Source organism: Python bivittatus, unplaced genomic scaffold, assembly GCF_059951505.1.
Source record: "Python bivittatus isolate LINGU-HERP-01145 unplaced genomic scaffold, Pbiv_v1 ctg000660_np1212, whole genome shotgun sequence".
Lineage (NCBI taxonomy): Eukaryota > Metazoa > Chordata > Lepidosauria > Squamata > Pythonidae > Python > Python bivittatus.
In genome coordinates, this window is record NW_028277092.1 from 2076295 (window position 1) to 2101188 (window position 24894).

Below are 24894 nucleotides of genomic sequence, written 5' to 3' on the forward strand. Positions count from 1 at the left end.
CTACCGGCGGGGAGTATGATCTCGCGAGAGCTGAAGGGCGCACTCCCCGCGGGACTTGTTTGCGCGGGTACTCCCCGAAGCGGTCGAGGTCTCGCGAGGCGTGGAGTCCAAGCGCTCGCGAGAACTGAGGGCGCGGTCTCGCGGGACTCGGCTGAGGGGGCAGCGGCGGCGGGCAGCCGGAGCGCGATGGCGGCCGAGCGGGGCCGCTGGCGGCAGCAGTACCAGGACACGCAAGGGCGGCGGCGGAGGCGGCGGCAGCAGCACCAGCAACGCCTCGTGCTCCAGGCCGGGCTGAGGCGGCGGCCGAGAGGGGCGGGCCGGGCCTGGCGCGGCGGCAGGGGGTGCTGAGGGGCCTCAGGCCTGCCGGGCGCCATGAGCCAGGGCAGCGGGAGCGGCGGCGGCGGCGGCGGCGAGCCGGAGGCCAAAGCCCTCCACACCAAGAGGCTCTACCGGTGAGCGAACGGCAAGCGCGGAGTGGCCATGCGGGACTGCAGATCCCATCATCCCCGCAGGCGAGGAAGGCGGCCGCATGGTGTACACCCCGAGGCAGCCCAGCGGGGGGATCACCTCCTCGTCGCCACTTCCTGGCCCGGACGTGGCCGTGCGGGGCTTCCACACCCATTATCCTCCGCAGGCGTGGAATGAGGGCGCGTGGGAACACCCCCCATCGCCCCCGGGCCAGCAGAGAGGGGGGCTATGGTCCGCCTTATCCCCGGTTGAAGCGGGGTGCGACTACATCCCCCATTATCCCCACCCCGCATGGCGTCCTGCGACTGCAGCTCCCGTTGTCTCCAGCCACCGCGAACTGCACCTATTCAGGGCTGCCGGGACAGTCACCAGGAGTCCCAGCCAGCAAGACATATGGCCACGTGGAACTGATTCCCCATTGCCTCCAGCCAGCGAGGCAGTCAACACAGCCCCCCTTTTACCCCTTGTGTGTCCCCTAAATCAGCAGCTGAATTTTGTCCTTTTTGCTACAACCTTTGGGACCCATCCGATGCTTCTTTTTAGCTTTCCCCTATCAGACACATCAAGAGTTTTCCCTCTTATCCCCAGTCAGGGATGGCGGTTGTAGCTTGACACTTTTAGAGGGGATGTTGCACGGGGGGGGGGGGGTGTTTAGGAGGCTGGCAACCCACAGCCCAGTAACCCACATTTCAACCTTCTCTGTAGATTTGCCAGTTTGCCATGCCTGTCTGCTACAGCCAGCAACAGAAATGCTTCCAGTGGTATAGACTCGGTGATATTAATCAGGCAACAGAGAGTCTTCCCCCCCACTGCCCCCACATTCTGTGGGGACTTCCCAGACACTGGTGATAGGAGATAGTTCCCAAGTACTTCATAGAGTTACTCCAACTTCTTTCAAGTTAAATAATTCTCTTTGTTCTGTGCCATCCAATAGCACTCTCAATTTTGGTTGAGATAATATTGTGATCTCATTTAGCGGAAGGGTCTTAATGCTATAAGTATCCCCCAAAAAGCACACACCATTTTATTTATTTATTATTAAATTTATATGCTGCCCATCTCCCACAGAGGGTGACTCTGGACAGCTTACAATTAACCAAGACAATAAAAACAAAAATATAAATAACCCCCAATTAAAATCAGTGTCACACCATGACATGAATGTCAGGTCAAGGTTCAGATAGTTGCCTCTCCTACCATCCCTTTTAAGGGTCAAGCATTTGAGTACAGTGCTTGTGAGGGTGACTTTGCAAAGGTCACTTTTGATGCCTGTGGTTGAGCTGGTGTTTGAATGTTCTGCATGGCACAGCCTGGATGGCTTGATCTGTCATCTTTCCTGCTTTTGGAACGCTTGTCACTGGATTGTGGCCATAGAACTTGACAGATGGTGCCACTGTGAGGTCTTTTAATAGACCATGGCATCTGGCTTGCTTTCTACCAAGGAGCAAACCTGGCAAGTGTCTTCGTATCTCAGAGAAGTGCTGCTTTTAAGTCTGTTTTGGGGGGGGCATGGAGGTCAGTACCATTCAGCAGTGTTCCTTCTTTGGGAAGGCAAAGAATGAGGGCTTGGGCTTTTTCCCAGGTTCTTTCCCGTTACTGGAAGCAGCCTGTTTTACAGTCCTGCAGCTAGGCATTCCAGAAAGGTGGCTGTACTAGGTCCTGACAGTAAAAGCCTGGATCGCATGTGACAATAAGCCACAATTGCACACTAAGCCATAAATGATACAAACTGCTATGGTGGGTTCACATAACGTGCTGAGCTATCGATAGTCAAAGCATATAATGGTTTCATGTTACGTCTGAGTCCAACCGAAGAATTTCCAAGCAACAGTGTCTTCTTAACTTGAATGCCTCCTGTGCTTTTTGTAGAGCTGTGGTTGAAGCAGTGCATCGATTGGATCTCATTCTTGGAAACAAGGCAGCTTATCAAGAAGTTTTTAAGCCAGAGAACATCAGCCTGAGAAACAAGTAAGAAAGTTAGGCCTTTCTTTATTTCATACTCTGTGTTTCAACCAGATGGGTGGTCTTGAAAGGACAGGATGCAGCAGTCTTATTCGAATAGAATGGGTCTAGGTGAAAGATTGCTTGAAAAAACTGAGTTCCGTGAAAATACAGGATATTATAAAAGAGGTTCATATTCCTGTGGGGTAAAACTAGCTTGCCATTTATTCAGGGTAGAGCATTGTTTCTCTCTAGGGCTACTTTTCCAGAAGTTCAGCACCAACATAGTTCCATTGCACAGAATATTGTTTGGAAGCAACTTTATACATAAGCAGCATACTAGCTTTGGGTCTAGGTCCTGCTGTGCAGATTGAGTGGCCTGGATGGATGTGGAGGATTAGGAGCATCTGCTGACTTTTAGCAGAACTTATTCAGGAGACACTGCAGTTCTTAGTCTTTAAAAGTTGCAGTTACCCAAGGAGCTTGTTTATGAGCCGAGGGATCTTGGAGGCATCCCACTGGCCGCTCATTTGTCTCAGTAAGATCCGAAAAGGTAAGGTACTTTTGGCTCCTTCTCTCAGATCTTAGGCTCACATATATGATTAGGGCTAAAAAAGTGGTTTTTAGACAAACTTTAAGCAGCTTCTCTCCTCCTTCACTCTTGCCCCAGGCTCCGCGAACTGTGTGTAAAGCTGATGTTCCTACACCCTGTGGACTATGGGAGGAAAGCAGAGGAACTGCTGTGGCGGAAAGTTTACTATGAAGTCATCCAGCTGATTAAAACAAATAAAAAGGCATGTTATACATTCTGATATTTTTGTATGACAATGCACTAGGTCAGTGTTGATCTATCTTGTGACCACAGCAGTAGTTCATACCCAGCTGTCAGCCTTGGTGGCTTGTTGTGCCCAATAGTGGTTGTCACAGCCTTTCCACTGCTGGTTCTTTGAATATCATTTGTTTGTTCAGAAGAGCCAAAAAGCTATCCAAGCCTTCCCCCGATCTCTTGCCTTCTAGATATGTTGGGCTGGAAAGGCGTTATTGCTCTTTTGTTTTGGTCTGACTTTCACTGGGATGGCAATTCTGTGCCTTGGGAGGCTTGCCCAGCTAAAAGATAAAAAAATAAATAAGAATATCAGAGAAAGGGGAGAAATGTTTCTGGGCAAATAACACTACAGTTCATTCAGTCTGGGATTTTGAAGCAGGACAGTTGCAGGATTACTACCTGGCTAGGTAATTTGGTTCTTGTCTCTTTCAATTAAGAGATTGTGGAATCAGTAATTAATGATTAATCTCTTCGAACAAAGCAGAGAATGCATGGGTAAATCTAGGGTGTATATATTCCTTCCAGAATGAAAGATAATGGTTGAGTTTTAGCACATACTGTGCTAAAGCAGGTTTGATTGAACTGTGCTAAAAAAGTTGGTTCTCAAAGCATGACTCCCAGCAATAAACTGCAGCTGGATTTTTCAGCCATGATTTCAGCTCTTTCCCTGCATTGACTGAGCGCAGTCAGTGATATGCATTGGAGCTTTCCTAAAGAGAGCAAGCATGAGGTGGGCAGAAATGGAATTGTTTACTGCTGAATTAATCTTTGGCTTGATCTCTTTTTGGGAAAGCAATAGTGAAAAGCTGGAGATACATCCTGACTTTCTCTCTTGTTTCCCAACCCACAGCACATTCATAGTCGTAGTACCCTAGAGTGCGCTTACCGGACTCACCTGATTGCTGGCATCGGGTTTTACCAGCACTTGCTTCTCTACATTCAGTCTCACTATCAGCTGGAGTTGCAGTGTTGCATTGACTGGACCCACGTTACAGATCCCCTGATAGGTCAGTACTTAGGCTGATGCGTACTTTGAAGAAAGATTTTATCCTGTGCAAGAGCTGCTTGACACATCTGGCCTGTTTATGTTTTGCGGACATGAGAAGCACCCTTGAATTTCTTTTCCTGAAGAAACATCTGGTTAAGTTTTAAACAACTTGAGCTCTACCTTCCTTAAAGACTGGATGATCATGTGTGAATTCACTCGCTCATTAAGAAGAAAGGTAGATGCCTTGCTTGGCCATGCTTATGTGTGGAAGAGAGAATAGGAATCACCTCATTTGTGGCTTTGACCCTCTGTACACTACTTGTGCTCTGGCCGTATGGACATACCAGTGTTTCAGTTTATGTTCCACTTGGTGCTTGCTTTCCTTCCTTCTTGGGGGAGACCTGTTTTATTTATTGTGGTCATTATACTTTGCAGATGCCCTACTACTACTGCCTTCTCTTTTATGCACTTGAGTAAAGAGATAGTTATTTAAACATTTCTCAGTATGTGGAAGTTATTGAATAAATGGTATAATGAAACATAGGGTTGAAATTATGAGATGGGCAGCTATATAAGTTGATATAGTAAAATAAATATTCAGTAACCTGTGAAACATCTGAGGAATGATTTTCAAGAAGTGTTTGTGAGAACATTGCAGGTGGTCTGTAGTGTAGATATCTTTTTTTTGGAGGTGGCTAATATTTTGGGTGATTTTGGTGTTGGTATTCAAAATCTCATGAGATTTGGAGTGTTCATTTAATTTTTTAAGCATTTATTTAAAATTAACTTTAATATGGGGATTCTACAGACTTTGTCTTGGGGTTTAATGCATATTATCATGCTCTTGGTAAAAAAATGCCCCTCGATTTTGGGTTGCAGACCTCTGTTGGCCCACAATAATTTTTAATTAACAGCATAGCAGTCCTCCTAAACTAAATGATTGGGAACTGGTAATCTAATGTAAAGAAAAATTTTGTATGACATTTGCATGGGTATTTAAACTATATCACACTGGCTTCTAATTTAACTGGATAGAGTCTTTCCAAGTTGTTAGGTGCAGCTTTAAAAAGGGGAAATGGATCTGCCTTAGATTTTATAATTCTGTTTCTTATGCAGTTAACTTGAAATTTATTGTAATTGCCTGAGATTCCTCAACAGCTTATGTGAGATAGAAATTTCCAGATGAAAAATTGCCTTGAAAAAGGATATAATCCCAGCTTGATTTTTGATTAGATAACTGCTAACCACATTTGCAGATATTCAGCTCTTGGCTGGTGGGAATCTAGGGCTGTAGCCCAGTGTAACATGCTAAATGACTAGTGTCCTTGGCAACCGTTGCTGTGAGTATCTCACTGGCATTACTGTAGAATTGATGGAGTTCTTTTTACAATTTTCAGGCCCACGCTAAAGTTCTTCAGCTTTTGGCACCCTGGTTACACCTTAAAATCTCACCCGAATCTCTGTAAAAGCACTTGACAGCACAGAGATGAATTATAAGCTCCCCAAAATGAGACATTGAAGCTCAAAGGGGCCCGTTTTAAGAAAACCTCTACTGCAGCTTTTCCCAATCTGATTTTTTTCCAGATGTGTTTCCATCTGCCTGCAATCTACAAAAATAAAAATAAAAATTAGAATATATTTTCCAATCAGAACAAATTATTGTTGCTGATTTTGTGGCATGTTCACAGACCTGGCAGTTAAATTTATGATACAGTTATCTTAGATCATAAATTATGGCATACAAACTGTGAAGTGTGCATTTACACAACTTGCTAAACCAAAACCAAGCCACAGTTTTGTGGTTGAGTCCTGTGTGTGAACCACTGCTGTGTGAGACCTGCTCCATTCCCTTGTGGTGTTAAGGCTTTCTTTGGTGTTGCCCTTTTGCTGTTCCAGGCTTAAGAAGCTCCCTGGCAATTTTGAAAAGGGAAATTGTTGTGTATTTTCCAGGTGGGGGACACACATAGGAGGCCTGACAGTGAGCAAAAGTAAGCAAAGGTTGACATAGCACCCTGGCTGTCTTGGTTTCCCAGCATCTTGCTCTAATGCCGCATCGCCCTGTTGGTTATCTCTTCTGCAGGTTGCAAGAAGCCAGTCTCTGCATCAGAGAAGGAGATGGACTGGGCTCAAATAGCCTGCCACCGGTGTCTGGTTTATCTGGGGGATTTAGGTGAGAGCTGGCATGGATCAGCAGGAGAGCATTTTCCTGAGATAAAGTGAAAGTCCCGAGGCTTGGATTCATTTGAAATCAGGGGGAAAAAACTGTCTGGGTAGCAGGGCATATTGATTGTGATAATCAGAGTTTGAGATAAGCCCTTAGGGGCATTGATTTTATTTTTCAACTGCATTTTGAGAACTAAGGATCTCCTACTGCCTGAAACATTTGCTAGATGCTCAGCTACGTAAAAGGGTTAGTATATATTTCTTTCAGTTGGGTGGCATAAAGCTTCACCATTTCATTCTTGCATGTAACTGAGTCCCTCATCTTAAGTGTCATCTTATGTGCATCGTCTTAAATGTATTTCTTAAGGCTCTTGTATATTTTTTGTTCCTCATCAGCTCGATACCAGAATGAATTGGCAGGCGTAGACACAGAATTGCTGGCTGAGAGGTTCTACTATCAAGCCCTTTCTGTTGCACCACAAATTGGTAAGTATTTAGTAATCTTACATGCACGTATACATGTGCACATAATCACACATATAGGTATGCATTTTGTAATTGATCACAAATAGCATATGAGTCAGCAACTTTTATAGCTTTAATTTTTATTATTACATCAAAGGAACCAGGCAAATATATCAAACAAAATAACTCTCCAAAATTTGGCCATACTGCTCAAAAATAATTTACTTCTTCACCTTCTCAAAAAAATGATGATTCATATGTTGACAGCCCATATCAGCAGTCCTATTGGGAATATAGCCAAGAAGAATATATACAACTCCTTAATGGGATCTCCAACAACAGGGCAATTGCAGTCAGTACTTATTAAACCTTCTTTGTGTCTGGAAAACACAAAAGGCTTCTCTGATAGTAACTTCATTGTATGATCAAAAGAAACTAACTTGATATTTTTAAGGCAACCTTTCACTAAGAACAGAATGTTCACATTTGTTATTTCGAAGCTCATGTAAATAATTAACACCAATTTTATCTAATTTCTTAGGCTTCTTAATGGGTTACTGGCTTTGGTGCTACACTAGACCTTTAGAACAGACTTAGGCATCAGGGTCACATACACAGCCTGGCCCAGAAATTTCTGCTTCAAATGCAAAAATTGTGCAGAGTGAAGAATCCCTGTGTTTGTGAAGGATAACTTGGAAGTGCACTAGATGTTGGTTTCTTTCGGTTGTTTAATAATAGCATGCGCTTGCTTTGATTTCTGTCTTCTGGGGATAGGAATGCCTTTTAATCAGCTTGGAACCCTGGCTGGGAGTAAGTACTACAATGTGGAAGCTACGTATTGCTACTTGCGCTGGTAAGTATGTCTTCTACAGAAAAGAAAGAAGGAATTTATAAAAGGCAGCTGCTTTTGCTTAGGGCACCAAAACCTCTAGGTCTAGTTGAATATGCCTGCTGGACATGAAAGGCTACTGTGTTGCTTTCTCTTTTCCAAATTATTATTAGGCTGTGGCTTGCTGCAGAAGTTAAATCTTGGAACATAGACAAGAGGAATTACAGTGGAGAGTCTTATTAACCTCCATATTTGCAGACTGCTTTGTGTTTGTTTTGTTTTTAAATTCCAGATCAGAAAAACTGTAATAGTAATGGCCCGGTCAATTCAAGTATTAAAGCATTCCTAATACGCGCGGGACAGCTAATGCTCCTGATAAGAGTTGTTTCTAGAATTGTAGAAATGATCTTTTAAGCATTTTGAGATGTGTCTGTTAAATGAGGTGCAAGTATTAAGTCCTGAAGGTCTGTTTTCTTGGTACAATTAAAAATTATATTAAAGAGAAAGCATCTAACCAACCTGGTAGCATAAGAACCTGTAAATATTGATATGAGCTTTTAGTTATATCCTCTTGCCCCATTTCTGACTGAAAAGATGAGAGGACTCTGCATGTTGCCTCAGGGGCTCCCCACTTTGGCTTGGAGGCTTGGAGACCAAGCGCTCGCAAGAACTGAGTCATTTTCTAGTAGCCTCCTTAACTAAACAAATAAGAGATCCTGTGAAATTTCAACCTTCTTTTAGAAAAGTCTTTGCACCCATGACCTAGCCCAGTGTTCTGCAGTGACTTCCATTGCCTGGGAACATGGTTTCTCTGCAGCATATAGCCTGGTTGATCCCAGTTTCCCCTTAAGGAGCACACTGAGTGTGAACTAGCTCAGATGTTTAGAGAGTACCCAGGCACTTTTTGTTTTTTTGTTTTTAATAAGAACTTTATTATATTATATTATATTACAAAGTACAATTAAAATACAAAACAGAGTACAGCAAAGAGAGAAGATAGAGCTAAAAGAAAAAAAGGCAAAAACTAAAATAGTGAGGATAGATAGAAAATTGAAACAGAAAGTGACTTCTGACTATCTCCAATACAGATATAGATACAAATTTTAAAAAATTAATCTCTTACCACTAATTAATCCAAATTCACATTATTTCTATCAACACAAACCACCTAATCATTAAAACCCACAATCAAAGCCTCATTTTTTTCCCACACAAGCACGTAATTTAAGAAGGGTTGCCATAAGGAGACAAATTTAGAAATAGTATTATCTCTAATTAACGCTGTTAACTTCGCCATTTGAGCCAAATCCATTAATTTAATGATCCATTCTTCCACTGTAGGTATTTGTGGATCCTTCCATCTTTGTGCATGTAACAGTCTTGCAGCTGTGATCATATACAAAAGCAAAGTTCCATGTTGTTTCTCCAGTCCCTTCTCCATCAAACCCAATAAAAACAGTTCTGTTTTTTTTTTGAATGCTCACTTTAAGAATCTTTTGAATAGCAATACATAGCTGATCCCAAAAACACAGGCACTTTTTGTTGAAGGGAGAGAAGCAGAAGTCACAGAAGTAAAATTTCTGAGAGGTTAGTTTATAATACCTTGCATGAAGAAAGAGAAAGGAATAAATTGCTTGAATAAATTGATTGCAGCAGCCATTTATTCTGACCTTTATATTTTTAACATCTTGCCATGCACGTAGACCATTTACTCGGAGAGTCTTATTGAGAAAATCATTCTTCTTCCCCATGGGTTTTGCTCCCCTGTTTAGCATTCAGTCTGAAGTGTCCTTTGAAGGCGCTTATGGAAATCTCAAGCGCCTCTACGACAAGGCGGCCAAAATGTACCACCAGCTGAAGAAGTGCGAGACGCGGAAACTGTCGTCAAGCAAAAAGAGGTAAGAGGGCAGCCCCAGTGGTCCTCCAGAATTACTCAGCCTCCAGTCTGGGCTTTCAAAGGTAGAAGCAAGCTGAAGTGACCAGCCACTGATCTGATGGACAGCTGTTGCCGTAGTTGGCCATTGAAGCCAGTTTATCCAGCCTAAACCAAGAAGCGCTTTAAATCAGCCATTTTCTGACTCTTTCATGGCTGAAGACATCACTGCAGGATGCTGTGCCAGACATTCCGTTCCTTCATTGCTGTGTTTTTCAAACTTGGCAACTTTAAGATGTGTGGACTCCCTTGCTGGCTGGGGCATTCTGGGAGTTGAAGTCCACACATCTTAAAGTTGCCAAGTTTGAAAAACACTTGAAAAACAAGTTCAAAGCCCACTGTTTTCAGCTAAAATTAACCCAGCTTACCCCCTTGGTTGCCAGTTCGGCTGCCAATTCGCAGAAGATTGCCTTGCTCAGTTATCTTGGGAAGGGGAGTGAAGGGCTCCTTCTAACTGACTTAAATTGTTTCTGTTTTGTACCCTGTGTCCTGACCCTGCTTGACCATAGTTTATAAGAGGGATGCCCTTGGGCAGTAATCTTAGACTAGACTTGCCTTGGGTAGCAAAAGTTTCCACTTGAAGAAAACCAGTTTGTTCAGCATAAAGGAGGCCTTGGGCATGCAAAGGTCTGATGTAAACAGGGTGGGGAAAAAATGCAGAATTTTTTGTCTCTGTTATGATTCCCTCCCAGAAATTACCTAGAAATAATATTTTTTGTGAAAGGGTGGAATACTCCAAGGGTTTGTGTACATAATGCTAAGTGGGTGCGTTGAAGCCAAATGCAGCCCTTAAACTAGCCTATTCTGATCTAGGGAAATGTGCCTGGCTAGATAGTGTTCCCCTGCTTATACCCATTTTACCAATAGGAAAATTCATGCTGGGAGAGAGAGAAGTCTCTTATTCAGGATTAATTAGCTGCGTGTAAGCCTTTGATAGGATTTAAACTCCATTTTTATAACTCCAAGGCCAGTGCTTCTAAGGTGTAGCTTCCCTGACAAGTTTGTTTGTTTATTCATTTATTTATTAAATATATATGCCATCCAACTCCCAGCGACTCTGGGCAATTTACAAAATGTTAAAAAAAAATTAAGAAAACATTGGGGGAAAAAAAGAACAAAGATAGCAACAATAACTAACCCAGATGGGAGCAAAGAAAAAGAAGAAAAGGGAACTTCAGTCCCGCTTGCCAAAGGCCTGAGTGAAGAGCCAGGTCTTTAGGGCCCTTCGAAACACCAGTAGAGGGGGACCGTTCAGGTCTTGAGAACCTCATTCCAGAGGGCAAGTGCTACTCCAGAGAAGATGCGCTTCTGTGTTCCTGGTTAGATGGCCTTGTTTAATTGAAGGAACCCAGAGCACGCCAACCCTGCCAGATGAGATCGGCCAGGAGATACTTTGAGAGACAGGCAGTTCTCATGACATGAGAAGATATTTTGGAAGCAGGTGTTCTTTTCTTCACAAGACCTCCCTCTGCCCTCTAGTTCCATGCAGGGCTCCTACAGTTGGGACTTGCATTGCATCTCCTTCCAAATTTGGGGACTTGTGCACCACATACCAAAATGCTCCTGATTTCTGATTTTGTCCTCGTGGGCATCTCTGTTCTTTGTGGAGAAAATCTGAATCCTGCAGTCTGTATCCTTTATGGTGCATTTCGATAATTTTGCACATACATAATTTGGCCTGCAGTTTCTCCTATTTTGCTGAACTTGTGGGAGAGGAAGTGTCCCCTTTTGCAATTTGAATCTCACAGGAGTAAATACTTTCAAATATTTTGGGGGTTGTTCTGGGAATGACTATTAAAAGAGAGCAGCAAAGAACAGGAATAGTGAGAATTCTCACACTGAATATGTTGTGGTCAAATTGATGATGGCCCTTGCAACCAAATACAGGGGTCCTCATTTAACAACCACTTGGTCAGCGACCATTCAGACTTACAGCAGCACTAAACGAGTGGTACTTATGATCAGTCCTCAGAGCTCCAGCTGTCGCAGCGTTCCTGTAGTCACATGATCACAATTGGTGACCTTCCCTGCTGGCTTACCATAAGCAAAGTCAATGGGCAAGCCGGGAGGAAGTCACAAGTCATGGTCACGTGAGGTCCTCGCTTAACAACAGCAACTGGAACTGCCAGAATTGCCATTGCTAAGCGGTGCAGTCACATGACATCACGCTTTACAACTATGTCGCTTAGCAACAGCAATTCTGGTCCCTATTGCTGCTGTTAACCAAAGACTGCCTGTATGTCTCAGCACACTCTGAATGGGAAATAATCATGAGAAAAACACTGGAGGAATTTTTTTTCCCCCAACACTTCACCTTTGTCCTCTTTGCTTTCTCTCATTGCTTTAAAAAGTGCAGTATTAATATCTCCATCAAGTTTAAGGATGTTATTTGCTGTTCCAGTTCTCAGCAGTGGCTCTTTTTGAGGCAAAAGACTCTGTGATTTAAGGGTTTAGGAGAAGGTTTAAACCAGGGGTCCTCAAACTTTTTAAACGGGGCCAGTTCACGGTCCCTCAGAATGTTGGGGGGCTGGACTGTAGTTTGAAAAAAACATGAACGAATTCCTATGCACACCAGATCTGCTGGACCCGGCATGCCTGTCATGTAGAATAGTCCGGCTCTGCGATCTCCCTCCTTGTGCATCGCCTGCAGCTCCTGACACAGCCCCGACACGTCTGCTTCTGACAGACAGCAGCGGCAGCCAATCAGGCGGGCGGGCCGGATAAATGACCTTGGTGGGCCGTATCTGGCCCGCGGGCTGTACTTTGAGGACCCCTGGTTTAAACATCGGTTATCCAAAGATCATGTTCATTCAAAGAGATAAGATTTTAAGGTGAAAAGAGTTTCGCCAAGGTTTCCCTCCAGACATTCTTTCTTGCCACGAGCAATTAGGTGAGTGACAATTCACAAAGTTTGTCTGACTTGTATCAAAACCTACTAACTGCTCTCTTTTTCTTCCTTCCCCACTCCCAAATTTGGCAGGTGCAAAGACATTAAAAGGTTACTGGTGAGCTTCATGTATTTACAGAGCCTCTTTCAGCCAAAGAGTAGGTAAGTCTCCTATGTAGCGATGGCCAGTAAAACTTCCCACTGAAACAACCTCCAGATGCCATAAAAAAAAGTTTCAAGGATGCTCTTTCTTGACGGGAGAAGTTGCTGGCGGAGCTGTTTAACTTGATAAAGTGTGTGTGTGTAGTGTATTTAATGTTCGAGGCAAAAGCATTGGTCGTAGGTTTGCTGGTCAGCAAGGAAATGTGCTGTCTATGTGTGTGGCCTAGGAAGAAGATACCTGCCTTGCTGGAAATAATATTTAAAAGCTGCAAAATAAAATAATTACCTCCTCCCCGTGGGGTAGCAGCTTATTAATTGGTTTCAACAAAAATCCCAGTGCGTTAGGCTGTTGAAAGTCTTAAGCACATTTTTTACCACAGAGTTTCTCCAATGAGGTGAACTCTAGTCAGTATAACTTGCACCATGGTGACTTTGATAGTCTTTTAAGATGTATGAGATTTTGACTTTTAATTGTTTTAATATTGGGCAGAGCAAATGTTAAGTCTTTCATTGTTTTCTTAGCTACTTTTTAGCATACTGCCCTCTGGTTTTTTGGTTTTTTGCTTCTCTTAGTGGCCCTCCTTTTTCTCTCTTGGATCTCTGGTCGTGCAGCTGAAGGCAGGGAGGACTGGGTCTCTAGGTTCAGGTGCAGCCCCATCTCAAGACTGCCTGCCCTGACAGATTCCCCCTCACTGGCTTACTGGGGATTTGCTGGGAAGACCCTGTTCAGGGGGCCACACATCCACTGTCTCCTGAGCTGAGTTGTGGGTGCCAGACAGCCTCATGGTTGCAACAGCTGGCCCTCCCTGGACAGCAGCGTTTTGATCCTCTGCAGCTCCATGTTCCTCTTATCTCTCCTCAGTTGTGCCGACTCGGAGCTGACGTCTCTCTGCCAGTCCGTCCTGGAAGATTTCAACCTCTGCCTTTTCTATCTGCCCTCTTCACCCCACGCGAGTGCCACCAGTGAGGAGGAAGAGGAGTGGGAGAATGGCTGCTCCTTCCTGCCAGACTTGCTCATCTTCCGCATGGTTGTTATCTGCCTGATGAGTGTTCACAGCCTCAAGAGGGCAGGTAACTGGCAGAGCTCACATGTTCTGAGCTGGGAGGCTCCAGGTTCCAGATTAGCAATCAGTGTAAAGGTCTTCCTTCCACGCCCTCAGGTGACACCCTTTGCGTGTTGGCTGAACGTTTTCTTGGAGACCTGCTTGTGGCTGGGTCTCCTCTGGCTCCTTCTCCACATTATAGCTGAAAGGGGTCAATGCAGCACATAAAAAATAGTAAATGGAAGCGTAAGAACAACTGTAAACCACGTTAATACCAGAAATAATTTTAAAGATTCACCCAGCATAGAAGTTCCTCGCTCTTTTCCTCAGAATGAGGGCCCACCATATTTCTGGAGTATGGGGTGACAGGAGAAAGCCATTTCCTTTGTGTCCAATGAATGTCCCTCCACAGGTGTGCTCATCTTCACCAAGCACATCTATATACTACTAAGACTCTCGTGTCTGTTTGAATGTTTGATTTCATGGCTGAAACTTCAAAGATTGTGCTTAATTTTTTTTAAATCCCCAGAATATGGTGTCAGATTTAATGTTGACTGTGTTCTAAGGAATTTCAGTAGTCTTTTGAGATGGGTGCATGTTGTGGAGTCACTACCTTCAGAACGCCTTTGCAACTGTTCTCATTGGCTAGGTTTGCACAAAATGTCAATATTTTTATTGGGAAATATAACAAAGAAACAATAACAACAAGATACACCAGCGATTGTTTTGTAAAAATATTACAGCATAGTGATTGAAATAAACATAAAAGGGGATAAAGCAAAGAAAGAAGACCATGTAATATCAATATAAGATTAATTCAATCCTTAAACTTCTGTCTAAATCATATAGAAACATATTGCTCCATCTTCTCATTTTTAAAATATAAAAGCATTTCAAAAATTGGTAAAAAAATGCATACCTTGAATCCATTCCTTAACCTAAGGATCATAAGTGTCTTTCCACTGTGGTTCAACATAGTGTGGGCAGCCAGCCCCATTTACACCAGTTGCTTGGTAATAATTGTTTGTTAAACCAGAACATGGTTTCTTTGTTTGGGTCCTGTGCGTTCTTTGAACATGCTTGTCTTTTCTTAAACCAGGTGTAATTGTGGCTTCTTATCCTCATTCCCTCTTTCTGTGCAGGCTCCAAACAGTACAGTGCGGCCATTGCATTCACCCTGGCCCTCTTTTCACATCTGATCAACCACGTCAACATCCGCCTCCAGGCAGAACTGGAAGAAGGAGAGAACCCAGTTCCAGCCTTCCAGAACGACGGCACCGGTAAGGACGCGGTGTTCCCTTGAGAGCTGCTCCTTGTGCAAATCCCCCCCTTATCCTGGTAGCAAGGCACCTCAGGTCACACAGGAGCCCTTTGGCCCCCTCAGCCCAGCTCTTTAGGGGCAATCCACAGACAAGTTACCAACATATTATTTAGTTGACTAATCGATTGCAGTTCTGAGTGCTTAAAGCAGCATAAATGGGAGCCGGTCCTAATTTTACTTCTGGATTAACAATTGGCTGTACTGATTGGGAATGACTGGTCCAAAGATACACAGTAGGGGCTGGCTGAGCAAGGACTTGAGTCTCTGTCTCTTTGGCCCCAGTCCAGCACCAAAATCACTGTACGACATTGGGTTGTGTTTCAAGGGTGTAAACCTTTGCCCCAGCAAGAACTGATTCAGATGCTTGTCCCCTCCCCTGCACCTGATGGGAAACAAAACAGAAGAGCAAGAGCGCAGAGATTGGGGGCCAAGCTCTGATTCTGACCCACAAGAGGTGGCTAAACTTCATGACGTGATTAGATGATCTCAGGAAGGTTTCGTCAGGAAAGAAAGCTCCGATTTGATAGCCTCAGGTTATGCCACGGGGCAGCTGTGACAGTTTTGGCTTTGTCCTTGGTCTCCTCAGTGGTGCTGTTCAAGAAGTTGGCATGTCCCCAGGTGGATATCAATGCTGAATGCCTCCCTTCATGGCATTAAGCTTGTTTAAGCTGCCGTGGCTACAGTGGAGATTATAGTTACACCGTATAAGATTACTTAAAGTAAGGTTGCCTTATTAATTAAGTCTCCTAAGAGGGCGTGCAATTTCCTGGCCGTCTTGGCAGCAAACTGACTTTTTCAGATCAAGGATTCAGGCTTTCCAAGGATCTAGTAACTCTTAAGGCATGTTAAAAAAAACTAGGCAATTTGATTAGTAGAATGTATTCTTCTGTGGTAGCTTCCGGGAATGTGAGTCCTTGATCTGAAAAGAATAATTTTGGATTAAGAAAGCTGAAATTATATAATTTATGTTCATTTAATCAGTTTGATTCTTTATTTATCTATTATGTCAGTTATATTTCTATTGCCCTTGGCAAAGTTCCATGCAACTCTCATTCTATCAGAGCACCTTTTATCTTAGCTCCAGAGTTTCAGCAACTACCCACTTTTTAATGCATATTTGTACAGTCCAAAGAGTCTATTACTTTCAAAAGCAAAAAATTAGTATCAGAGCTGCATTCTGTATGTCTGTAGTTTTGCAGAAAGCTCTCCTCACCATCTGATTGTTCAACGTAGCCTTGCACAAGATACCTTCCAATTATTGGGTTTCTTTCTTTGTTTTTGTGTGCTGCTTGCAAAAAAGGAGAAGCTGTTATGGTCCACAAGAAATATTTCCAAAGCCACAGATGGGCAGATAAATTTATCGAGCACAACAAGATCTTGCAGTGAAAGGTTAACAAAGTTTCGGGCAGGTTGTTAAGCAAGGCAGAAGACATTTTTGGCTTGACCTTTCCAAGCTTGCATTTAATTTTATAGAATGAGTCTCACTTCAGTCTTAAGGGTAAAAATCTGCAGGGACAAAAAAAGCCTGAACATGCAATGGCCGAATGCCCCTTTTTTGAAAAATTAAAATTAAAAATTAAAAACATTAAAATTAAAATCCAAAAATTAACCTGAAAGTATCCAGGTCACTTGTGAAGGGAAAGAAGTACAGGTAGTCCTCTAGTTATGATGGCAATTGGGACCGGAATTTCCATTGCTAAGAGATGCGGTTGTAAAGTGCAATGTCACGTGACCACATCACTTAATGGCGGCAATCCTTGCAGTCCTCTGTTGCCGTTGTTAAGTGAGGATCATGGGTTGTTAAACAAGCAGCTCCTTGCAACTTCCTGCTGGCTTCCAACAACCAAATCAGTGGGGAAGCCGGCAGGAAGTTGCAAGTCCCAGATGGCTCACAAGCAGGCCGGCAGGCAGATAATTGGCTGCTACTGGGTGGGGGAGGGTGTGTGAGTGGCTGGGGCGGGTGTGGTGTGACCTCAGGGAGGGTGGTGGGGGAGGTATGGCACAAGCACAGCACGGCTTGGAGTGGCTGCTGCCGGGTGGGGGAGGGTATGTGAATGGCTGGGGCGGGTGTGCGAGCAGCCAGGGAGGCATGGCGTGAGCGCAGCGAGGCTTGGGGGCAGTGTGCGAGGATGTGCGGGTGGTGGGGGAGTTGCAGCGCAAGCACAAAGGGGCTGGGGGAAGGTTCGCAGGTGGGGGAGACTTACCCCAGTGACTTGCAACCTTCTGTGCCGGCTTCCCCATTGACTTTCTGGGGAAGCTGGCAGGGAAGGTCACAAACTGTGATCACATGACCACAAGATGCTGCAATCATCGTAAGTGAGCCAGTTGCCAAGTACCCAGATCACAATCACATGACCGCAGGGGTGCTGGAACAGCTGGAACTTCGAGGACCGGTCGTAACTTCGAACAGCTGCCAAATGAGTGGTTGTTAACCAAGGACTATGTGTAAAAGAAAACAATTGCGTTTTTATATAAAGAAAAGGGGAGATTAATTTTCAGTTTTGAGATTTAAAAACAGAAGATGAATTAGTGTTATGTTAATCTGCAGTTCCAGCCAACCCAGACAATGGTGATAGGTTGTTCGTGAGAATTCAGAGGTCATCTCCCCTTTGCAGATTCCCCCGTTCCCTCACTGATCCTCATGGTTGGGGGAATGTAATTGTCAGAGTAAAGCTATTTGAAAATTGAATAGAGGATCCCACTAATCCAAGCCTTTTGGAGAAAGGGCCAGAAATAATTATAAGAGAGAGGTTTTGTGTTTGTCCAAAGAGTTATGGCCTACCTTGATGCGTAACCTGGGTTCTTCACGGCTGCAAACCATGATAGAAGTGTACCCAAGCTAAGTGCACAAGCATTTTCAACCCCATTTCGCTGGGGTGGAACTGAGGAGTGGAGCTCTTTCTTTGCAAGGAAAAGGGGACCTCCAAATAAGACTGGGCAGCATCTCCCCCTTGAAACCCCTTGAGAGCAGCTGCCTAGTAAGAAGATGGAAAAAGCAGGTCTCGGAGCGGGTCTCGAGAGAAGACATTTTCTGTGCACAAGCACTCAATGTTACTCTTTTCTTACTGAAAGCTCCAGACGTTCCTCTGCTGTTGTGTAGAGCAGGGGTGGGTGACCTTGTGCCCTTTAGAGGTTGTGGCTATAATTCCCATAATTAGGGAGGAAGGGGCGGCCTGCTGAGCAATCGAGGCTCTAGCCTTGGTTTAAAATCTCAGCGCCAACTGCAGCAACTAACCGAGAAAGTTTGACTTGATGGCTCCGTCCTGGGGGGTCCTTGTGTCTCTTGGGTTTTGAGCTGCAGCCACAACGGGCTCTGTTTTGCAGAGGATCCAGAGGCCCGGGAATCGGCCAACTCTGCTGAGAGAGAAGCAGAGACCGACCCAGCCAGCCACCAAGACCCAGGGGAGCCGCGGCAGAACGAGAGCCAAAAGGGCAGGAAGTACTCGCGCCTGTCTTGCCTGCGCCGTCGCCGCCGGGCCCAGAAGTTGGATGAGAGCGACCTGAGCGAGGGCTTCGACTCCGACTCCAGCCCGGATTCTGCCAAAGGAAGCGGCGGCTCCGAGACGGGCTCTGAGAAGAGCGATGAGGAGGCGGAGGCCGCGTTTGACGTGGAGACCGATTCGGACATGAACAGCCAGGAGTCCCGCTCGGACCTGGAGGACATGGATGAGGAGGCGGAGGCCGAGGCGGGCGGTCGGCCCAGGGGGGCCAAGAACGGAGCCAGGGGAGCTTCAGGCTTCGTGGCAGGTGAAGGGGGTCGGCCGCTGGACTCGAAGGGCCATGGCGCCGCTAAGACTGAGCCTTTGGAGCCCGTGGCCAACGGGCCGGGCGCCTTGGGCAGCAGCGAGGCCAGCATAGCCAGCAACCTCCAGGCCATGTCCACGCAGCTCTTCCAGACCAAGCGCTGCTTCCGGCTGGCCCCCACATTCAGCAACGTTCTCCTCAAACCAGGCTGTGGGCCACCCGCCCCAAAGGAGGCAGCAGGAGACGGCAAGCCTTGCGTCAATGGGGACGTGGAGCGGTCTGCTGTGTCCGAGCCAGGTGAGCTGGGCGGAGGGGCTGGTTTGGGAATACGGATCAAAGACCAGGAAAGGGCAGGCATCTGGTGGGCCAGATCTGCCTGTTGGGCTGCGGATTCCCAACAGCGTCTTCTCTGCACGGGCCCTTTATAAACCTGGTTGTTGATCCTGAGCACGAGGACCTCCTGAGACACTTGCACACAGATGTATGGATGTATCTATACGGCAGGGAGTGTAACCTTTTTTATGTCGAACTTTGCTTTGGCCTTGGACTAATTTATTGGGGGCACTTCAGTTCAAAGGTACGGAGGGAGAGAACAAATTATATACTGTGTGCATAAACCAAAAAGAGTGCTTGGTCAAAACATGAATGTTTTTACCTCCTACAACCCTTGTGGTTCAGGCTGTAATGCTTTGGAGGAAGGGGGAATGTGCCATGCCATCCTTTGCTCCTGAGAAATGTGGGAGGCCCAGGCAGTTATGAATCAGAATAAACATCCTCGAGTTGAAAAGGACAGGAGGGGACAGTGGCTCTCTCCGCGTTTGCAAGAGAACTGCCTCTAATTGAAGCAGCTCAGAATGCAGGAGTGAAGTGTTCAGCTTGAGCCTTATATTCAGTCCTTTTAAAACTCAAGTTGAGGGCTGGCGAGAAGAGATTAATTTAAAAAATGGCCTAAAGCTGATTTGAAGCTTGTGTTATGGTTTCCATGCACTTCTAGTCTCAGAGTTATGGGAAACTGCTGCCACAGAAAAAGGTTCAGGGGCTTTGGCCCTGTTTTGCTTTAATGGCTCTTGTCAGGCATAGGCGGCTGTGCCCTCCAGATACTTGGACTGTAATCCCATAATCCCTTGCCATTGGCTGCAGGGACCACCACTGAAGGGAGTTGAAGTCTGGACTGTACGGAGAGTACAAGGCTGCCTACCCAAGTAAGAAGGCACAGCTAGCTGGCCAGGCACCCAGAAAGGGTGTGACGTTTAGGGACCTGTCCCCCTCTCTCCCAGTCCCACAGTTCTTGCCCCTTGTTCAGTTCTCCAGTCTCTTGAGTTTAACCACCCATTTCCCTGGTCAAAGACGATGTTTCTGAGTCGGAAGAAAGCATCTCCAGCAGCAGATCCTGCCGGAACGAGCGTTCTCTCCAAGAGAAGCTGGAGATTATAAGCAGCGAAGGGCTGCTGCCGACGGTCAAGGTCTTCCTGGACTGGCTGAGAACAAACACCGACCTCATCGTCATGTGTGCACAGGTGAGGGGGGGTTCTCTGCTGCCGAAGAGTGAGTATCTTCTCACCTCTTTTCTCTTGGTTTCTAGTGCTGGGTTGATTCCCAGGAAATGCCCCCGAAATCAGGAATGAACTTTGCTTGGTGGCCAAGTCATATAGGCAAAAATGGAAGTTAAAACATGCAAAAGAGGAGCTTTGCAAGGCTGGTTTAGCATTGCAGAGATTGGATGTGCTGGCATGCATCAGAGGCATCCTGACAGAGAATTTGATGCATTTTGCACAAGGCCTCTTAAATGTAAAGGATTATTTTGCCCCTTGAATGAGTTCCGGCTTTCTAAGCTTTCCAGAATTTGGGGACAGGGACCGTAGAGAATAGAGCAGCAAGTGAAGAACACAGAAGGAGTCCTGTGTTTTGCAGACCCAGGGATCAGTGACTGTGATGCCTCCACTACAGTCCGTTCTGCGGACAGGCAGCATACTTAGCTGGAGTCTTCCTTGCTGGTTTGAAGCTCTCCTAGTTTTCTTTCCATTGTGCTTTGATTAGCGAGGCCCCGACGTTCCGTGAGGGTTGTCAGGCCCATGTCTCAAAAGTCCCACAGTTGGGAGAGTGTTGCAAAAAAGCAAGGTGGGGCTGGGCCCTTCTTCCCCAGGAGGTTTCCCAGGGAACATTCTCTCAGATGGGGGGGGTTACCCCAATCCTTTCTTAGCCCACAGCTGATTTAAATCCCCCATTCCTCTGTGTGTTGTCTCTTTAAGGGACAATTCTGGGTTGAAAGCCACATTGTTTGGGTCCCTGTGGATCTTCCACTTTATCCTCCCAATAATGCGATGCTTTGGCTTAGGAAGCAAATGCTGTGGTTGAAGCAAAGGCTTTTCCATGCACTAGCGAGACCCAAGGCTCAGTATCCTCCGTTTTCAAACTTCCCTTTGGGCTTGTTTCCGACCTTCTCTCCTCTTAGAGTTCCCAGAGTTTATGGAATCGACTTTCAGTCCTCCTGAACCTGCTTCCTTCGGCTGGAGACCTGCAAGATTCAGGTACCCTTCTAAGAAACTCTCCTTTCTTCTTTAATTATTTCCCCCCTCTCTAAATATACGTTGCCTGTGCAGTTCAACCCTCACTATTTGCTTAACGGTTTCGTGCTTCCCCTCACCTTTATGCTCCCATTCTCCAAATTTGCTCTTTGGCACAAGCAGGAAGTTTTGTTTCATTTTTTCATTTCTTGCAGCCTCTCTCAAGCGTGCTTGGCAGGTAACATTCAAAAACATCTCTAGTAGCAGAGGTTGTTCCTTTGTTTTTGAGGACACACCTAGCTGACAAATCTTATCTGAAAGGGCTTAAGCCTAGTTAGTAATGGGATGGGAGACCACAAGAAAATTCTAGAGCTAGAGGGTAGACTGGGAAATGAAGACAACATCTCGGAAGAGGTCAGTGGCAAACCATTGCCATATTGTTGCCAGTGGACATATCTATGTAGTCACCAGGAGTTCAGCCCGACCTGGGGGAGAGTTGCTTTTTACTTTTGTTCGTGAGGAAGAGCTTCTCACCATTCAGTTGGAAAAGCTGCTCTCTCTTCCGACCCTACCTGTTTGAAAAGGGCAAAGCTCCTAATCTCCCTGTTTCCATGTGTATATGAGAGATCAGATGTTGGGCTACGTTGGGGAGACCTAGGATCACGTCTGCTGTCAGCTGCAGCCCATTTCACAAAGATGTTATTACGGGGACAAGTGAGGAGAGAGAACTCCATGTTGCTTCTGGAGGAAGGAGCTCTTGGCACATAAATGTAATGAACTCTAGGAATGGTGATAATGAGTCAAAACAAGATGGTTTAAACTGTGCTGTCATCTGACCTTGGTACAAAACCTCATGTGAATGAAACCTAGAATTGACACAGAAGAGACGTCCAGAGAAAGGAGCTGCTGACCTTTCAGTGATTCTAACATTACCTGTTTGGTACAGACCGCGTCTGCAGATTGACCTGGAATCTGCCATGAGATAGATTTTTCTGGCTATCTGGGCTAAAGGGAACATCCCACATTGGCAGCGTCCGTCTCTCAACTCTGAGACTCTGCCTCTTGCTGAAAAGGATGGCAGCTGAGAGACAACAAGTGCCCAGGAGAAATGAACTTTTAAAAGATTTTTCCTCTCTCTAAGCCCTGTCGGTAACCATGTTCCTTCCTCCCTGTGATGTAGGGATGTTTCTCTGCAACGAGGTGAAGACCATGTTGCCAGGCTGCGAACTTCCCGACTTGAGTGCTTGCTTGCTTCTCCCAGAAGACGTGGCCCTCCGTAACCTTCCCCCATTGAAGAGCGCACACAAGAAGTTCAACTTTGAGCAGGACAGGCCTGTCCTTACAGAAGTGGAGGAGGTGATGGGGGTTCCTTCTTTTTAATTCCAACAGTTGGATTTGGGTTGAGGTGAAGACCAGAATGGGGGAGGATAAAGCCCACCGCCACTTCAAATGTGGCTGGCCAACGTCTGTACCTAAAATAACTGGAATTGTACGGAGGGCTCTTCCACACTGTTCAAAGCGGGGATGTTTCTCAAATCTGACCAACCTTGCAAGGCAGGTCTTGTTTACCAGAAGCCCCTCTTTCTTGACAGCCCCTCTGCCTGCTGACTGCAGTGTGCAGTGTGAGCTCAGGCTGGGCCGAGCCTGTTACTTGCTCTCTTGCTCATCTCCCTCCAAGTCCAGCTGCTTCTGCAGCCTTCTCCTTGGCTTACTCCCCTGCTGCTCTCCTGCCTAAAGAAGGCAATTTCTTCTCCCCTCACAGTCTGTGGTCCGTGTCTGTTGCATTCGAAGCTTCGGCCACTTCATCACCCATTTGCAAGGCAGCATCCTGCAGTACAACTCCGAAGTTGGGATCTTCATAAGCATTGCGCAATCGGAGCAGGACGGGCTGCTCCAGCAGGCCCAGGCCCAGTTCCGCATGGTGAGCCTTTGGGGGAAACAGTGGGGCGAAGCAGATGCGGGCAGGGAAGGGCCAGTTGATCTGCCATGTAACTAGTCACAAAATTTGGTTCCTCACACAACTCCCCATCTAGAGAATTGGTTGCTTTTTAAATGGAGGCATTCCTTGGGATTTGTAAGAAGCTTGTAAACAATGAGGCATTTGGTGAAATTGCGAGGGGTGACAGGATTGTGTGGGGCTGTTAGTTAAAGGGTGTATCTTTCATCCTCTTTTTCACTCTTTGTCCATTCTTATCTTTATGGGAGGATATTGTTTTTGGTAATGTTTCTGTAAGTCTGGATAGAAGTATACATATAGATATGTGTGTGTTTATACACGCGCGGGCACGCACACACACACACACACACACACACATAAATGAGAGGGATTCCTGCCTGGGGGTGCTTGCAGTCTAAACTTCGTGAGTCCAGTTACTGGAAATGCATACAGGAAGCTGCCCTTAATTGGTGTGTTGTTTCAGCAGACAGTCAAGACTGAGGAGTTGAACCAAAGGCTTGGTGGAAGAAGAGGAGGGTAGTTTGATGAGGTATTGAAGGCATTACACTTCAGACATGTGAGGAGCAAGGAAAGAAGAGGAACACACCTGTTGGGGGGCGAGCATGGGAAGAGGAATTGTGGGCAGAAATGGGAAGAGTTAAAAAGGGGAAGAAAGCCCCCCCCCAAAAAATAAAAGCACAGAGTCTGCATGGGTGCAGAGAAGAAAATCAGTTCATTTTGATTGACAGGAATAGGTGCTTTATCAACATGCCCTCTACAACTATCTGATCCTACCTTGGTTCTCTCTTGAGTTTATTTCTTACTGTACGCATGAGACTAGGTAAACTTGGAACTGTAGCAGGATCCAGCCCAAGATGACGTCTTTCTTGATCTTTAAAAAATTTTGTGGGCGCATATTTTGTGTGGTCAGGATGGCTAAACAACTACTGTACATTATCTGGTATCTGTTAGAGAATTAAGCATTACATGAATTCTGGCTTTTGATTTAGAAAAAAGTGAGGGCATGTTTCAAGCCAGGATGGATGATCTGTTTGTATGTCAGTCAACTCACCTCAGTCAACATAATTTCCCTCCATATCCCCCCACCCCCAAGCCTCTTCTAGGAGAAAAATCTTCACAATTGACTTTTCTTTGAGAGCAGTATTCTAAAGGTGTATCTCCTAGAGATGACCTCTAGATTGCATTTGGGTTCTAATAATTGGGAAGTGGAGTTGTCACCATCAAAAAAGCAAGTTAATTTGGTGTGCCCCGTCTTCCTCCTCCTAGGCTGCTGAGGAAGCCCGCCGGAACAGGCTGATGCGAGATATGGCCCAGCTTCGGCTGCAGGTACAGGAGTGGGCTGAGGGGGGGAGGAAGGAGGAACGGGTGGGACTGCTACGCGTCTGTCTGGACCAGGATTTTACTCTCAGATCCACCCTCCTGGGCTGGGAAGGAGTCTGCCTCGCCCAAGTCTCTTTTACTATTTATTTATTTGATTTGACTTATAAGGCTGCCCATCTGGTGAAGCAACTTTGGGTGGCAAATGCAATTAAAGTATCAACGTAATAAACACCAGAAAAAAATTAAAAAGCATCTAGCAAAACAGAGAGGCAAAGAATGGCAACTGAGGACAAGTTTATCAGTAGTAAATGAGTGGGCTTCATAGCTTCAGCTACTTTCTGAG

The 24894-nt window shown here is 45.6% G+C and overlaps 1 protein-coding gene across 2 annotated transcripts in view; it reads left to right on the top strand.

The window, feature by feature from the left end:
• Positions 1–164: 164 nt before the first annotated feature.
• The window catches only part of SMG5 (SMG5 nonsense mediated mRNA decay factor), a 32451-nt gene continuing 7721 nt past the window's right edge, over positions 165–24894 (top strand). Inside the window, exons 1-17 of one of the 2 annotated variants that reach the window (XM_088151124.1) lie at positions 165–452; positions 2338–2436; positions 3080–3203; positions 4086–4242; positions 6304–6393; positions 6783–6872; positions 7626–7704; positions 9453–9578; positions 12594–12662; positions 13525–13733; positions 14848–14985; positions 18351–19067; positions 20118–20287; positions 21223–21298; positions 22455–22630; positions 23037–23195; positions 24498–24557. In XM_088151124.1, the coding sequence (XP_088007250.1) occupies positions 373–452; positions 2338–2436; positions 3080–3203; positions 4086–4242; positions 6304–6393; positions 6783–6872; positions 7626–7704; positions 9453–9578; positions 12594–12662; positions 13525–13733; positions 14848–14985; positions 18351–19067; positions 20118–20287; positions 21223–21298; positions 22455–22630; positions 23037–23195; positions 24498–24557 (2619 nt within the window). In that variant the 5' untranslated portion in view covers positions 165–372. Of the gene's footprint in view, positions 453–2337; positions 2437–3079; positions 3204–4085; positions 4243–6303; positions 6394–6782; positions 6873–7625; positions 7705–9452; positions 9579–12593; positions 12663–13524; positions 13734–14847; positions 14986–18350; positions 19068–20117; positions 20288–21222; positions 21299–22454; positions 22631–23036; positions 23196–24497; positions 24558–24894 lie in introns of those variants that run through there. The other variant, XM_088151125.1, reaches the window with a different exon arrangement.